The following is an 18,060-nucleotide window of genomic DNA, read 5'->3' as shown; positions in this document are numbered from 1 at the left end:
TTTAAGGGTGAGTCCTATCTGGGTCCCAACACATGGAACATAGGTTATTTTTCCCTTTTTGAATGGTCATCGAACAGAGGCGTTGAGGAGCATATTAACACAATTAACAGTTAGAGATATGAATTCTTATTAACATATTGAGCTGAAGGGTTTGAACTTCGAACCGACTCAGAATATCACGTGTCAACATTAGTGAAGGCTAAAAAAACTACAAGTTATATCTATAAACAGCAAACATTGTAAAAGTTAAGAGAGACTTTAAAAGCTAGATCAGCTTTTCCCTTCTCAAGCTCTTCCAAGAGCTACAACTTTGGTACTTCTACAGGGTGCACAGTTGCTTTAAACAATGGCGTAACCACAAATAAGCCACAGAAACCACAAAGCAGTTTTAAGTTCAGGTCTTTCATAATACTGGGCTCATGTCTGCGGTATGAAATAGTTTGATTGATTGAACAAAGTGGCTGCAAGAACAAGCACTCTGGTTCAATTAACATGCACTTGTATTTGGTAACTAAAACTACAAGGGAATTAGATCCATGTTTGTGCCAAAATGGTAAGCACCATCGAAAAACATTGGGGCATACAGTTCAATGTTTAAACGAAATGGAAGCCGAAATAAGGAACTGTTCAATGTGTCGTGACAACAAAAAGGCTGAACATCTGGAACCAAGTTACGATTTGGAATGAAAAATGACCAAGATAAGTACCAAACAGAGAAAAAAGAATTAGGATACAATGACACTGTGCATGAGAGCATCATATGCTATGCTAAACAATTTACTGAATTTAAGGTCACATTCTCGTCAATACGGATGTGTGAATTGACTATTTGGCCAGTTAGAATCATAACCTCTTTCACCCAACATTCTAACCTGCTTTCGGCCCTGCACAAAAAAAATCAACACTTTCAACCTGAGTTGTACAAAATAATTCAACGCAAAAGACAAAAGCAGCAAATATCAGGTGACGAGGAACTTTAAAAAAAACCTGAAAATCTAAAGCACAATTATATGGCGAAGACAGTAAACCAGTACCAATCGCACTAAATCCCCCTAGTCACCAGATCAAATTCAGGAGCTTAAACTAAATACAATGCAGGAAATTAAAAGAAAAGGAAAAATATACCTAATTAAAAAATTAACATAGCCAGCTTACCAAGCATTGTAGCCAAAAAGTTCGTAGAACATTGTAGGAGGTACTTCACTTGGAAAATATGGAAAAAGGCTGAAATTTTCTGGAAAAAGATATCATAATGCAACTACAGATAAATGGTTAATCATAAATTCCTTGTGTGGCAGAAACCAATCTTACACAAGTTACTCATACACAACTTTTTTTAATAAAAAAGGAAGCTACACCGAGCATCATTGAAGAACATGGTTTTAAATTTTGGTTTCGGTATACGTTTCAGCCCTCACAGAAACCGAAATTTCGGTTTCAGACCTAACTGAAATCCGAAATTTAAAACCATGTTGAAGACCAGCAAGAAGATTCACTCAACCACCACATCATCAATAGAGCATGTCTTAATTATCGTTTCAACCATCATGTATGACAGCTCCTCTAACAGAATCAAATCAGATTAACCAGCAATGAATTGTAGAAGATACTAGTTAAAACATTATAGAAAATAAGCTCAGGTCACCTCATCCAGAGGTTGTCACAGACTCAGACCCCTTTTGTCTGGGTTTCGGTGGAGGGGCATCCCTTCGTCTTTCATATCTTCTGCTCTCGTATTTCGAACTATTGCGTTGTTTTGGTTGATAAGTTGGATATTTACAGGGAATTATCTCCCCATTTATGTATTTATCTCCTGAAAGAATGCGAAAAAAGGATAGGGAGTACAATCTGATAAACCAAGAGGAAAAAAATAAAAGAAACAATTTCTCAGCACATATGGAATATAACAAACCTCCATAATCCTTATTTTTCACATCGATGTAACAATCTGGCAAAACCCAAAGAACTCCAGGCAATCCTGTTAAAAATGAGTATAACTCAGATCCTTAGAAACCAATGGAAATTGCAAGCTAGGATATTTAAGAGAACCCAATGCCTATACAGTCACTTACCTTTGAATTTCTCTGACGTTTCTTCATCTACTGTGCATTGGAACCCAGTGTAAGTGGTAGTGCTAAATGCATACATGTTCTTCTTGGCTCCTTCCATACTGCAAAAAGGAATACCATGAGAGATGAAAACCAGAGAAGTGAAACTGACTCATAGTTATACATATAGTTGAGTGATACTGTTTTCTTTGTGGTTGCATAGTTGAATACCGTGCTAGGGGGTCGTTGTGTGTTGCCACAACTCTGGAGCATGATGATTAAGAATGAAAGCCTCACTTTTTTTTTATTCTTGACAACTCTTATGATGTTACTGATTAAATTTAGGCTTCCATTTGTATAGAATGCCACTCTTTTCTATTTCAAACTCTCTTATATGTGTCACAGTTGGAGTTATGACTAAGTTTTTTAATTACACAATCGCATATTACACAACTTTTTATGCTCTCTACTTCTTGCACGGTGGCAACTTTGACAAGGTTGGTTCATTTTGTTCCATTATTACAGAAAGCAAATTACATGTGGTTTGTAGATGCTTATTGTGCCTTTGCTTTTATTGATTGTTGAATTGTTCTTTTGCTCTTACAAATAGCAAATCACGTGTGAATATAAGGGAGACCTCTTCATCCCAGCATTGCTTCTCAAACTGCCAGTTGGAGTCCGTACTGTTGAAGTCTTTCTTGGTGGAGCCAAGATCAATAGCTTCACTTTCTATGTATGCAACTCTCAATGTGTGTGTGCGTGTGTGTGGCGGTGGTGTGTGGGTGCGTGGGGTGTGGGTGGGGTAGCAGAGAAGCTAAAAGAAGATTTCATCCCTTTTAGCCAAATTTCAGATAATCTAAATTGTTATGAGAAGACTAATGAGCAAGCCAGAATTTAAGCTGTTCTAGAATTACGTAGGCGCTTCTTCTATTCATGGGTTAAAGCTTAACTTGAAGATATTGAAGTTGATTTTTGTGTTTCCTGTTATAGAAATTACAGGTTTCATATTGAAAGCCTGATGTCGCAGAGATAGTAATTTTCAAGGCTTCAGAATTTAAGCTGTTCTAGAATTATGTAGTTGCTTCTTCTATTCATGCGTTAAAGCTTTCTTTGAAGATCTTGAAGTTGAATTTTGTGTTTCCTGTTATAAAAATTACAGGTTCATATTGTTTTTGAAAGCCTGGAGTCACACAGATTGTGATTTTCAAGGCTCCTCCGATCTTGCAGGTATGGTTTATATTATAATGCATTAGATTGTAAAACAAGTTGTACAAAACAGTACAATATATAAACAATGAGGCTGCCGTGAGTTGGACTCAAAGTGACACTTAGTGCGGGAAAATGGTTACTGTGCTGGTGATGTTTTTATCAAACGAATTGTAGCCAAGGCAAGGGACTATATCATATTTTTTTTTCTGTTATTGTTTATGCATCGTATGCTGCTTCTCGTGTTTTTGTTTCTCGCCACTTGATTCTGAATCTGTTCCTGCACCCATGCAACTTCGTGTCTGCAATCTATTACACTTAAGCTCCTCTGATTTTAGTCAACATCTTTTGATTTCCTTTTTCTTTATTCTGCAGTCTGTTGAAAGATATTCTCAACACTTCTAAGAAAGTGATCTCCCTGTTAACTTCTTTGTCTGATTCAAGAACTCCAATATTCCAAGTTTCCCTATGTATTATATAGTGTCTGCCCCAGGTCGCCAAACTACGACGAGAGTTTCACCTACAAGCAGCAAGTGAACTGACTAATGGGGGGGCAACGTCAAGTGATGCTGTTGCGTGCCCTATGAGTCAGGCGTGAGAGGGGCCCCTATTAGTAAGGGCCCTCTCACGTAAGGTTTTGAAGCATACTATACTCAAAAGGTCGTGAGAGGGGGCTTCAAAAGAAGCCGCAGCGTGCTAGCCCCTATGCCGCCCTTATTAAGATAGTACTTTTGAAGCTAGGCTGAAAAGCAACCTAAACGTAATGCCTGGCTACTATTACTAAGGCGCTTGCGCTAGCGTTTTTCAGGGGCCAGGCTGATTCGGAAAGGCTTTGATGACTCAAGGTTCATATTAGGCAAAGGAGAGCGAGGGGAAGTGGGGTGCAGCATTATATAGAGATAGCAATGGGAGATACTCTTCTAACATGATAACTCTGGCACCTCAAAACAGTCTTGGTGAGCAAGACTTAACTCACAAACCAAAGACGGCATCCTTCCAAGGTTTGCATACAGTCTTGCTTTTCATGACTGGCTGCCATGGAGTGAATTCCATCATTTGTTTTAAAAGAAAGTCAAAGATAACTATATCTAGAAACGTATAGAAATCAGAGAATGCAAATATTATAAGCTATAGGTTTCAAACAAATTTATCTATTGTTTGTTATGCCTACCCAAATCAAAGATCTAAAACACATCAAGCATAAACTGGGCTAATTTGTTAGAATTAGATTAGTCTCAAGTTATCGAGAGTAAATATGGGGCAGCTTCAGGTCATTGGGAGCATGGTTTAAAATTTCTGTTTCGGTACCGGTTTTGGACCCCTGAAATTTCGAAATTGGAATTTCGGTCGAAATTTGGTAATAATTAAAAAAGCTTTATTTAATTCATTCCGAAATTTTGGACCGAAATAATATTTTAACATTTCTTCTTTTTTTTTTTAAAAAAAAAATTACATTTTCTTGAAATTTCGGACCTAAATTCTCGAAATTCCGAAATTTGGTAAAGGCCGAAATCCGAAATTTCCCCATTGAAATCCGAGAAATTTAGGATTTCGGTTACGGTCCCCACCGAAATCCGAAATTTCGGTCGAAATTTAAAACTATGATTGGGAGACTGATGACAGGTTTGGGTACCGAAGGGTAATGGTAAAGACATCATACGGTTCATGCCTTCGTTCTCTGAAGGTATAAGGTTTAGAACTTATTCAGGGGATATGCTAAAATTTTGGTTTGATAAGTGCTGCTCCAATTGACCTCTCAAAGATATCTTCCCTGATTTGTTTGTTATAGTTGTGTCTAAGGAGGCCTCCGTGAAGGAATACATGGAGAGAAGTGAGTAAAGTGGTGTGGAAGCTAGTGTTCAAAAGGAATTTTTTCGAGAGAGAGCTCCCTTCCATAGGAAGACTTCTGCAGTCCCTAGAAGATGGCTGCATAAAGCAGACTCGAGAGGACAAAAGAGTTTAAATTTGGATTTCATCTGGGGATTTCTTTGTCAAATCTGACTACCTTCACCTTGAGTCGTATATGGTGTCGTGCAATGTAGCTAGTGTGGTCAATCCAGGCGTTGCCCAAGGTAAGTGTTTTTGGATGGGCCGCTCTTCTTGAAAGGATTTAGAAGGTAGAATTTTTGCGCAAGAGGGCGATCATGATCATTGATCATTGCGCTCTTTGCATAGAGGCAAGGGGAGTCTGTGGACCATTTATTAATGCATTGCGAATTTGCCAGGGAGGTTTGGAGTAAAATCTTGAGCAGATTTGGCATAACTTGGGTCTTTCTTGTCAAGCACATTGACCTTTTTCTTGGATGGTCGGTGGTTCCGTGGAAGAAAAAAGGAAAGATATTATCGAATGTATCTTTCTTAACAACTATATGGGTGCTATGGAAAGAAAGAAATGCCAAAGTCTTCAAAGGGCATGCGAAAAGCGTGTCCTTCCTTTATTTCAAAGTGATTGCCCCGGTAATATCTTGCGTAAGGACATTACCATGTTTAATATTTGTATCTGCTTTTGACCTATGGTCGGGGTGGAAGGAGGTCTGCTTTAGTGTGGAGGTAAAGCCTAAGTTGGTTCAGAAGTGGAATCCTCCCTCTGGCTGTTGGAAGCTAACTTTTGATGGGTCTAGCTTGGGGAACCTTGGACCCGCTGGGATTAATGGTAACTTAAGCAGACCCGGCAAATGGGACCCATACCCGCGGGTACACCCGGCCCGCAACAAGATTTGCGGGTACGGGTACCAATCTCGTTACCTGTGAAAAAAAATACCCGCACCCAGCTCGTACCCGTGACCAACGTGTGGGTATGGGTCGGGCGCTGGTGCCCGCAGGTTACCTGCCATTCGGTTTTCAACTTTTTATTCCCTAAAGGCCTAAACACTAAACAGTAAAAAATCGATTCATTTTTTCTTCGAGATCCATGAAGATTGTGGAAGCACCATCAATTAGATGGAATTTGATTTTTGTTTCGTGTTTGATAGCTATTGGTTATTTAGTATTGTCTAATGATAAACTAGTTATTAAATATCGTAGCAATATTATTACTACAGGCACTCTTGTAAAAGACTGTTGTCGTTAGGCTTCGGTTTGTAGATATGAATGTGCCACATGGACGTGATCGGATCCGTTGATCAGGCGAAATTCCATCAAGAATGGGTACCAACAAAACAAGTCAAAGCAATAAGATTATGCGGGTGGCCAACAGTCTTGATTGCACTTACATGTCCCTGTGTGTGGGACCCAAATTTCAATGGTTGGGATTGATCCACCTAATTAACTTTAATTGGGTGCTGAAATTTGCAAAGAATGGTTGGTAAACTTACAACAATAACAACAACGTAGGCCGCAAAATGAATGAAATCGTCGTTGCCGCAAAAGTTTTTTTTTTTAAAAATAAAATATTAATTTACTGGGTTACCCGCGGGTTTACCCAACCCGCGCGAGTTGTGTCTGGGTACAGGAAAAACCTACCCATAAAATCACGGGTATTTTTTACCTGTACCCGCGCGGGTTACCCGTTTGCCGGGTCTAATCTTAAGGAACAAGTTAGGAGAGGTGATTTGGGCTTTCGCGGGCCCTATAGGGATTGTAGACGCTTCGGAGGCTGAGGTGTGTGCTGTCCATCAAGGTCTTAAGCTTATTGACAAAGAATGCATGGATAAAGTTGGGTAGAAGGGGTCTCTCTAAATGTAATCCGATGGTTTAAAGGTTCCCATCATCACCCATGGAGATTTGATCACTTCTTTGATGAGATGCAAGATTGGGTGGGGTCTTGATCACTTCTTTGATGAGATGCAAGATTGGGTGGGGTCTTCACTTATTGTCTTCCAACATATCAGAAGATCTGCCAACGGTGTGGCCGATAGACTTGCAAGGGAGGGGGTATCTAAGGAGGCCTTGGCATTGTTCGACTCCCTCCGGCCCTGAGTGCTTTTCTCAGTATTTCTGTCTTTCTTGCTGTTATGCCTTTTTATTTTTTGTAGGGACTGCTCCTTTTTCTTCGTACTGACCATCTCGGTCTTTTTCTTTTTTCAATAATGAATTCTTAGGTCTAGGGCAACCAAGAGAGGGGGGGGGGGGGGGGGGGGTGTGTGATGGGTGAATTGGTTGGTGATTGAAACTTCAAATTTTAAGCCTTAATTAAACTCAAATCACTTTTTTTTTCCTGTGGCGTAAAGCCTTAAAGTTTAATGTATTCTCATAGGTTACTCTTCCCCTTTGGTGATTTGAGACTTTGTTGTGGCTTGAAGCCACTCAAGGCTCAGCCTTATAGAACTTGAAAGTTGATGAATGTAGTTGCAAGTAGGCAACAAATCATATTATAGTTGTGTGATTTCTATCTTGATTTACCTCCCAGAGTATCATAATAGAATTTACAGCTGGATAGTAAAAAGTATTGTTTAAAATTCAAGTATTGTTTAAAATTCGCATATTATTTTGCTTTCGATTGGCTTCAAGTTCTGCATCCATCTAGAAATATTTAAAAAATCATCTCAGCATAACAGTATCCCCTTGTTAGCAACCTTACACACTCCCCAAAACAAGTTTCCAATCATTTAAGTCCCAAGTAGCATCAGTAATAGTGGAAATGCATAAAAGAGAATCGCACTCTTGTGAGTAATCGAGCATGTAGGGAAAAAAATACCATCTGGGCGTCTCTTTAAACTTCCAAACACTCATCAAGGAAAGAAAGAAACATATGCCTAAAGTAGAAAATGGAAGAAAAGAGAAAGAACAGCTTACAGATTACTCGACTCGTATCAAGTGGCAGTTAGCCTAGAAAAAAATTGCATTTTTTTTATAAATGAAAGAAGAAAAATCCAATTTTTTACCTGCCCAAAACAGTAGCAAGGGTATTGAGATAGGTATCGATCATCTGCTCTCTAGTTGGGGCAGGATCTTTGGGGAAATCCATGACGATAAGCCAGTGGTTGTAATCGCATCCCGGCAGTAAGATCGTCTCTCTGATGAGATTAGGGTTTTTGGGACGACAGAGGCGTTGATTGTTGCCATTTCCAGAGAGAGAAAGAGAGAGAGAGCAGTAGATAATGTGGGAAGAAACGAAACGTTAACGTTTCTTGTGAAATAATCTGGGTTTAGGGTTTATGGCTTTGGAAATGGTGAAAATTATTGGGAAATCTTATCTGCACTACCATATTTTGATGATCGCACTCCTCACTTTATTAAAAAGTAAGGTATGGCCCATACCATAGGATGATCCAAACCGTCCATTAGATGGTCTTCATTGTATTTTTCTAAATATATGCTCACTTACGACAGACGCAATATACATTGGGCCCCATCTCACCTATGTTCATATATCATATAACACATAATTTTTTAGAAAATTCACTTGGCCACTTTGTTCGACCATCCGAATGTGGGCTTTTCCCAGTATTTCATTATTAAGTATAGTTATGGTTTTTTCGGCCGATCTGTCTTCTCAACAAATAGATGGCAGTTCCATCTATCGATATCAATATCTACGGTCTTGGACCATCAACAGAATGGAGCTTCAATGTAAATAGGCCGTCCCTAAAAAAATCATTTCTCTATGTTCCTAACCCTCAGATCTATAATACAACACTATATATATGAATCTCCATGGATTAACAGTTAGGATGATCCCAGGGACATGATTTATAGAGGCAAGGCCTACTATGTTGGGTCCCACTAAATGGACGGTTTGGATCTCAGAAAAATATCTAACTTTGACAACAAGAGATCAATGCTGACCTATGAACGTGTTCTATGGGCTTCTCAATGCTGACCAATTAGTTTGTGCACCGTGTTCTCTACGGGCTTCTCACCAAAATTCTCAGCCGAGGCCTTGGACCTCTTGCATAAATTGATATCACTACTATCTATTTTCAATCGCAAAACCCATTTCGTGCGAAACAGAGCCTTCATCGATTTGACACTGGGTCACAGATAATATCCTAATTTGATGATATCTCTACACCAAACAGCCTTAGATAGCTTTGGTGAAAACTAATACAAGCACAAGATCTTAACCAAACTAACCTTTTCAACGTCATCACTAGCGAATTGACTCATAAACATGGAAACTCAACCTAAAACTCAGAGATGAGCTCTTAAAATGCATCCATTGAGCTATCGGCAATGAAGGAAATGTTAGTGTTTAGATTTGTCCATGTGAAAATGCCCTTTAAAATGTGAATGTTTTCTTTTTGGCAATAAGAAATAAAAAGAGTAGAAGCAAAATAGCGACAGATCATTTTTAAATTGGACACAGTCAAAGAGATAGAAAAATCGTGTTAAGTTTAGGATCTGAAGTCATTGGAGTCAATGTGTTGAAATTGCAGCCTGTTAGGGTCGATCCAACTTAGTTCTGGAGAAGACTAAAAGATGTGAGAACAGAAAGGAATTTGTTCCAATGGTGGAGGCAAACTCCTTTGAAAAAGAAAGTGGAATTGTAGTCTTTCGTCTAGTTCCTTAACTAAATTGGCCATTGAAAAGTCTGAAATAGATACCATCACACACCCGCTACATTACTTACTAGACCACTTTCTAGAAACCCTATCATGACTATTCGGGTCTACTTCCAAGCAAATCACCAAGAAGAAAAGTCAGGGTCGTGTGTATTACACCATGTAGACCAATGGGAATGAGGGTCAAGCCATTTGCTTTTGGCCTTCTCTGCAACACAATTTCCATTCCAATGGCTTTAAAGGGCAGATACTCACCAACTGTTAGAGATAGGCCACTGAAAAACATGAGGAAGATTATTGAGTCGCCCACTTTTGTATTATTCTTCACTCTATTCTTTTCCCTATCAAAAGTTTCCATGGCAAGTGATACCATTGCTCTAACCCAATCGATCAGTGATAATCAAACCCTGATTTCTGCTGACGAAACCTTCGAATTAGGCTTCTTTAGCCCTGGTAACTCCAGGAATAGATACTTGGGAATTTGGTATAAGAAAATTTCTACACGAACAGTTGTATGTGTTGCAAACAGAGAGAACCGACTTGTGAATTCCTCTGGTGTTTTCAAGATTGGCGACGCGGGAAGTCTAGTCATTCTCGATGGGACCGAGAGTGTTATCTGGTCGCCAAACCACACGAAAGCCCATAATCCAGTGGTACAGCTCTTGGATACAGGAAATCTTGTTCTGTGAGAGGAAAGAGATGACAACCCCGAAAATTTCTTGTGGCAAAGCTTTGACTATCCATCTGATAAGATGTTACCAGGTATGAAAGTTGGATTAAATTTGAAAACTGGTCTGGATCGATTTCTAACCTCTTGGAAAAATGCCAACGACCCTTCAGCTGGAGACTATACTTTTAGGATCGATCCTCATGGATCTCCACAATCATTTCTTATGTACCGAAACACGCCATTCGAGTGAGGTGGGCCTTGGAATGGGATCCGATACAGTGGCATTCCTGAATTGAACATCAATAAAATCTACCAATTCAGCTTTGTATCTAATGAGGATGAGATATATTACACCACCCAACTCATCAACAAGTCTCATATTTCATTATTACTGGTGAATCAAACCGGAGAGGTTCAACGTTGGGCATGGGTAGATGGGACTGATGGAAACGGGTTTTGGAATCTATTCTGGAAAACGCCCAAGGACCGGTGCGACATTTATGCTGAATGCGGGCCTTATGGGTTTTGCGACAGTGACAACACTCCAATCTGCAATTTTCTGAAAGGATTCGAACCCAATTCGACTAAGGACTGGTATTTGGGAGTTGGGAGTGGTGGGTGTGTGAGGAAAACGCCATTGGATTGCCAAAAGGGAGATGGGTTTTCAAGATTGGATCGAATGAAATTGCCTGACACATCACTTTCCTTTGTAGACAAGAGCATGAGTCTGGAACAATGTGAACGTGAGTGCTTGAAAAACTGTTCATGTGTGGCTTATGCTAATTCTGATATTCGTGGACGAGGAAGTGGGTGTATAATTTGGGTCAACGATTTGATTGATCTTAGACAATATTCAGAGGGTGGGCAGGTTCTTTATGTGCGATTGGCAGCTTCGGAACTAGGTATGTTCTAACTCGTGGTCGCAGAAATTTGACTAGTTTTTTTTCCCGACAGGTATGCTGGTGTTTGGCAGGGACCCCACTGGTTTATTAAAACGTGAGAGATATACAATCAAGCTTACAAAATACCATCCCTATCACAAGAATAGAGATACAAACCATGAGAACATAGGCAAGATCAATCCCCAGAGACAAAATCTAAGGAAAAGTGAAAACATAAAAGATCTCAAGAACCACATTAACCTCTAATGTTCTAAGAGGTTTATCATCCTCCGATTCAATTTCCTGGTTCTCTGGCTCTTTCTCAACCTCTGCTGGTTTGTTTTCAGTGTTTTGTCTAGACCTGGCAAAAAGTGACCTGGACCCACGGGTCCACCCTGTTAGAATATGTGAGATCTCACAAATAGGTTAGATTAGGCAACTATGGTTTGATTAGGTAGACTAAAATCACATCTTCCAAGATTTGATTTGGATTAATTGGGGAAGATTATGCAGGCAGGCTAGATTAGGTATTGAGATTACCTTCTCATATCTTGTCAAATCTCTTTCCATAAATCTTGTGATACTAGTTTCTATGTTAATCCTCTTGAGTGTTCTATATAAACACTCATTAGGCTTGATTGTAAGATAAGCAAAGATTAGTGGAAATCTTCAATATTTTACATGGTATCAAAGTCACCGATCTTGGAATGACCACAAGACAAATAGCTGCTCTCTCCGGCGGACCGCCGATTTAGCCGTCCGCCCGACCACCATCGCTCCCACATTCTCTTTCTCAAATTAACACCACTAGTACTGCCTTCCTTACCAGCTTCATTAGTTTCAATCTCCTTGCATCCTTAGCATAATTCCTTAGCATTCTTGTTCAATCTCCTTGCATTCTTTTCCCATCTAATTTTCAAGACTTTTTTGGTTGCCTTCAATAACCCCTCATCTTCTTGAATGTGCCCCTCTCATCATCTTGTGCTAATTACACGATCTCCTTATTTTGCTGTCAACACCTTCACAAAAAAAGAAAGAAAAGGGATTTGCATTTTCAAAACACATATTTGATAGTTGCACACTTTTTTCCAATGTCCAATTTTTGGTCGATAATAGTTGCCACCATTCCTAGCCGCTATTTGTCGCTTTCTCTTCTATTTCTTTCCTCTCTTTCTTTATATTTTTGTCTTTCGCCTATTTCGGTTGAGGTACCTCTTTGTGGTGCGTGCCTGAAATACTTTTCAACCTACCTCTTCTTTTCTTGTTGAAAGAGTCGACGTGTTGAGCGAGGCAGAGAAAGTAAATCTCTCTTCCCAACCGACACAACCACACACACTATGTGGGATAATCATACGATAGAGAAACGATGTCCTCGTTTTTGGAGGGAGGCAGACGACCTCAAAAACTATTCCAAGAGATGAGAACGAAAAACCAAAAACGAATTTAGGTTTTTTTTTATCTAATGCCTCAAGATTGTTAGAGGTAATTAGGTCAAGCAAAGAGTGCTTGAAGCATTACACCCAAAGTATCTAGTTTGGAATACCAAGTTTGTTACCTCCAGCCCCTATATATAGAGATACACTAGGGTTAATGATTGGTTAATGGACTCTAGCCCATGCAGGCCCACTACACTGGTCCATTATCTTATTGGGCTTATATTAGAACATACATGGGTTACAATAAATTCACCTATGAGGTGGCTCTTCTCTCTTGAAAAAGAGAGACTGTGAAATGGCATCCAAGAAACTGCCTAGACATTCCCTTATTATTATTTACTATTTTTTGAATGGTAAAAAATAAATTTAAAAGAAGAGACACACTGGGAAACCCACCGAGAAAATCAAACAATACAAGCAACAATAGAAATCAAAGCACCACTATACTAAACCTCATAAAGGTGGAAGGAAATTGAAGACTTCCAACTCCACTCTAGCAGCACCCTGTCTAGTTAGTCTATCAGCCTCGTTATTAGCCATCTTCTTACATAATCAAATGAGATGGCGGTTCCCTCCACTCTATCCAATATCTCAGTAAATCCATCATGCAAATCTCCAAGGTGGGTTTTGTTACCCCTGAACGACTTTATCATGTTCAAAGAATCTCCCACCACTATTACCTTATCGAGAAGATCTTGGTCCACCATTCTTATTCCTTGACATATCCCTCTAATCTCCTCCCCATTAGCATTTGCGATCCTTATGAGCCCTAACAAAGTCCAAATTGTAGCTCCACTCTCATTTCTTAAAAGACAGCCTATTCCTAACTACTCAAGATTTCCCCAGCTTGAACCATTGAAGTTCAATTTCAAGAACTTTCTGTCTACATGACTGAAGATCCGCAAATGCATCACAAACATACACATGGAAACAATTAGCCGTTTTGAGTGTAAACAATCCAAAAATTCCATGTGTGAGGTGCATTTGTAGATCTTATTTGTGTATCAGCAGTCTTCTTCTTCTTCTTATTGGATTTGCTAGCCTCCATCATAGAAGGCATTTCGCAGATGGTCTGTTGCATCTGACAGCAGCCACAAAGGATCACTTTTCAGCAGATTTTGTCTTCATTCACGAGGTGGCTGCTGTCAGATGCAACACCATTTGCGAAATGGCTTCTGCAATTGACGCTAGCTTATTATTATTATTATTATTATTATTATTATTATTATTATTATTATTATTATTATTATTATTTTGAGGAATGCTAGACGAAGGGCACCCTGGCATAAATTAGATGCAAAGGCGGCCCGCATTACATCCACTTCATCAAAGTGATTTATTATATCTTTCATATTTTTTCAGTGCTATTTAAACGCACTCTGGTACCATTAAAAAAATGGACTTTGATGTGGTCGATCCAATGAGGGCTCCCTTGCAATGGAACCTGAATTTGACCTCATGCAGACTAAGGAGGTCAGTCATAAAGGAGATCTTAACTCTATCAAAGATCCAACTGATCGTCGTGTTTATATCGTAAATATGCAAACCTTGGACAACCCCCTCTAGTGTATTTGTGATTACTATTTTACACTAGAGGGGGCGGGTGTTCCAACTTCCAAGTAAAAAAAGGGGCAAATATATCATTTCTCATCATGTTTTGATATGGTAGGGTGTAAGCCCAAACAAAAATATGTTTGCTTTTATTGGAAAATCCCTTGTGCTTGTCATCATAAAAAAGGGGGAGATTGTAAGCCCAATGGTTCCCACCTTGGCATTCCCATTTTCTTTTGATGATTCCAAACTCTAGTGATTTTATATCACTAATGTGTTTGAATGTCTTAGTTGTAGATCATGATTGTTTTATATCAAGGTTGCTTGGATTGAGGCCAAGAAGCTCTCATTGGACCATATTCGGAAGGCCAAAGTCATTGAAGATCCAAGAAGCAAGAAGACCTGAAGCAATGCAAGTGAAGACCATATCTTTGAAGTCTTATTAGTTTGTAAAGATCCAATCCTAGTCTAGGTTTTGAGAAGCATAAATAAAGAAATCACACACCCCTAAATGGACTAAAATGTTTTAGTGATTATCCTTGTGGTGTTCCAACACTTTGGAACCCTCATAACAATCCCATCTATGTATAGAATTGGAAGTCCTTGAAGTCCAAAACAAATAAGCAAATCAAACTTGAAAACCTGCTGGAAATAGGCTTCTCGAAACTCCGAGAGAATTCTCGGAGCTCCGAGAAATGGTTCAGGGACTATTTTCCAACTTCTGTTTGTTTTTCCGGAACTCCGAGAAAATTCTCGGAACTCCGAGAACACTATGTCGAGAACAAATTATATCCGTTGGGATTTTTCACAGAATTATGATTATGCCTTCAAACGGTCATATTTGGGTTTCTCTCTCTCTCTCTCTCTCTATATATATATATATATATATATATATATATATATATGTGTGTGTGTGTGTGTGTGTGTGTGTGTGTGTGTGTGTGTGTGTGTGCGCGCGCGCGCGTTCTAAACTTCACCATAATGAATCCTAACACTCTAAAACACCATTGGAACATCCTAAGAGTGAATCAAGCTTATCTATGCCTCTCATTCTCTATATTTAGGATTTGGGTCGTAGGCTCTCATTTGTACACCTTCTTCAAGATTGTAACCCTTTGGAAGGGATTTTTTTTGTTCTTTCTTTCTTGACAATCGTTGTATTTGGGCGAGTGTTCGAAGAAGCGAAGCCCTCTCTCCGTGGTGAGGATTGCCACCAAGGTTAAAGCATTTGGACATTGTAATTGGCACCTGTCTTCGCCAAGGTTAAGAAGATCAACATACTAAAGCCATCAACGTGTTTGGTTGGTGGAGTGGAGTAGGCCTCGTGTTTGAGGACCGAACCGCTTTAAATCTCGGGTGCACTCCTTGTCTCTTGCTCTTTTATTTGAATTTGTACTTTAGATTTAACTTAGTTGCTTAAATTGTGTTTTGATCTCTTAATCATTAATTGGGATAAAAAGTTTTCAAAAGGTTAAAATTTGATTTTATAAAAACCTAATCTCCCTCCTCCTAAGTTGCCAATAAGAATACTTGGGCCTATCATTGGAATTTCACTTGGTATCAGAGCCTTGGCTCTTAGAAGAGATTTTTTGAACTTTGGTAAGGTTTTTCAAAATCTAACAAGGGTAAAATCGTTGGCAACTTTTCTAATTGTGAAATGAAAAACATGATTGGAACCAGACTTCCGGAAGGTCATTCCACAACTAGACCTCCTTTCTTTGATGGGTCCAACTATGGACATTGAAAGACAATGATGCGCATCTATCTTCTTTCGATAGATGTGGAGCTTTGGCATATTGTTAACAATGGATACACTTTGCCTTCCAAGCCATTTGAAGAATGGAATGTTGTTGAGAAAAGGCAAGCAAACTTGAATTACAAAGCTATTAATTCTTTATTTTGTGCCTTATGTACGGAGGAGTTTAATAGGGTAGCTCTTTTTTATTCCGCCAAGGTTATTTGTGATACCCTTGCCATTACCCATGAGGGAACATATCAAGTCAATGATTCCAAAGTAAACTTGTTAAAGAGCAAATATGAAATGTTTAGAATGAATTTAAATGAAAGTATTTCTGAAATGTTTACCCGATTTTCTAAAATTACAAATGAATTAGCTAATCTTGATAAATTTTATCCTAATGATGAGCTTGTGGGTAAGTTGCTTAGGTCACTTCCTCCACATTGGGATCCAAAGGTTACCGCCGTACAAGAATCAAAGGATCTCTCTAGCTCACTATGGAGGAGTTTTTAGGATCTCTTATTACTCATGAGATGCTCCTCACTAGCCGACAAGAGGAGAAGAAGCCAAAAGAAAAAGATAGTAGGTCTCTAGCACTCAAAGCCTCCAAGGCGAACTCATCTTTCTCAAGTGAAGCGGAGAGTGATGAAGAAGTATTAAGAAAATTCAAAAGCTTATGGAGAAAGAAGCACAAGAAAGATAAAAAGAAGAAGAAAGAAGACAAAGAAAGTGACTTAGATGGTGGAATAAGATGTTACAATTGTAAGAAGATGGGACACAAAAGACCGGAGTGTCCACTTCTCAAGTCATCATCCTCAAAGTACAAAGGAAAGAAGAATGATTGGAAGAAGAACAAAGGTCTTGTAGCCGCTTGGGATGCATCAAGCGCTTCAAGCAAGAGCTCAAGTGAAAAGGAAACAAATAAATATGATTTATGCTTCATGGCACTCACCCATGAGGAAGAGGTAAATTCAAACCCTTCTCATAGTTCATTTAGTAGTGATATTGGAAACATATCTTATGATGAATTGTGTAATACTTTGCATTCCCAAATTTTAAAAAATAAAGTTCTTAAGAAATCTATTTTCAAATTAGAAAATGAACTTGATATGTTAAAAAATGAATCATCTTCTTCCAAATCTCAAGCTCAAGTACAAATTGAAAATCTTAAACTTGAGATTGAAACCCTTAAGGGTAGTTTGGATGAGAAATCTAGCCAATTAGTTAAATTTCAAAATGTGGCAAGCTCTTCCAAATGTTATGAAGATGGCAATAATGATATTTTGAATCAAACCCATCTTCATAATGAAAATGAAAGATTAAGATTATGTCTTCATGGATTTTCAAATGGTGATAAAATCATTGACATAATCTTGAAGAAAGCTAGTCATGGACCTAAGCATATGTTTTATGATAAGACTAGTCTATCTAACCCTCATGTTAGATGCCATTATTGTGAAATTTATGATCACTATCAATTCCAATGTGCATCTAAGATTAGGGATTGTGGTAGGACCAAGAAAGCTTGGGTTCCCGAACCCCCACATGATTCTATTCATATTTGTTTTTAGATTAGGGGCTAGCACTTAAATTTGAATATCATTCTATTATGGTTTTTAAAACTCCCATCTTGTGTTGTATTAGTATTCCAATTAGGGGGAGTTCAATATTTGATTTTTTTTTTTGAAAAAGGAGGAGCTTAAAATTGAAAATTTTATCTCTTTGATTTTTTGACCCATCTTTTTGTTGATGATAAAGGGGGAGAAAAATCTAGAGTAAGAAAAATATGTTTGCTTTTATTGGAAAATCCCTTGTGCTTGTCATCATAAAAAAGGGGGAGATTGTAAGTCCAAAGAAAAATATGTTTGCTTTCATTGGAAAATCCCTTGTGCTTGTCATCATAAAAAGGGGGAAATTGTAAGTCCAATGGTTCCCACCTTGGCATTCCCATCTTCTTTTGATGATTCCAAACTCAAGTGATTTTATATCACTAATGTGTTTGAATGTCTTAGTTGTAGATCATGATTGTTTTATATCAAGGTTGCTTGGATTGAGGCCAAGAAGCTCTCATTGGACTCCATTCGGAA

General features: G+C 38.7%; 1 protein-coding gene and 1 pseudogene across 14 annotated transcripts in view; one reads left to right on the top strand and one right to left on the bottom strand.

Moving 5' to 3' along the window:
* Window positions 1–593: 593 nt before the first annotated feature.
* Window positions 594–18,060, bottom strand: part of LOC143853720 (multiple organellar RNA editing factor 9, chloroplastic-like) — a 26,969-nt gene continuing 9,502 nt past the window's right edge. For 9 of the 14 annotated variants that reach the window (XM_077363454.1, XM_077363447.1, XM_077363455.1 and 6 more), the window contains 5 exons: window positions 2,073–2,170; window positions 1,913–1,978; window positions 1,646–1,813; window positions 1,156–1,234; window positions 594–884 (listed from right to left, as the gene is read on the bottom strand). In XM_077363454.1, the coding sequence (XP_077219569.1) occupies window positions 1,647–1,813; window positions 1,913–1,978; window positions 2,073–2,170 (331 nt within the window). In that variant the 3' untranslated portion in view covers window positions 594–884; window positions 1,156–1,234; window position 1,646. Of the gene's footprint in view, window positions 885–1,155; window positions 1,814–1,912; window positions 1,979–2,072; window positions 2,171–8,077; window positions 8,372–18,060 lie in introns of those variants that run through there. The other 5 variants (XM_077363444.1, XM_077363445.1, XM_077363442.1 and 2 more) reach the window with 5 other exon arrangements.
* On the top strand, window positions 9,680–11,299 carry LOC143853719 (G-type lectin S-receptor-like serine/threonine-protein kinase At4g27290 pseudogene; annotated as a pseudogene).

Source organism: Tasmannia lanceolata, unplaced genomic scaffold, assembly GCF_043159265.1.
Source record: "Tasmannia lanceolata isolate RefF3 unplaced genomic scaffold, GAP_Taslan_0.1 ptg000020l, whole genome shotgun sequence".
Lineage (NCBI taxonomy): Eukaryota > Viridiplantae > Streptophyta > Magnoliopsida > Canellales > Winteraceae > Tasmannia > Tasmannia lanceolata.
Note: the sequence above shows the minus strand (reverse complement) of the source record. Positions and strands in the feature narration are given on the sequence as shown.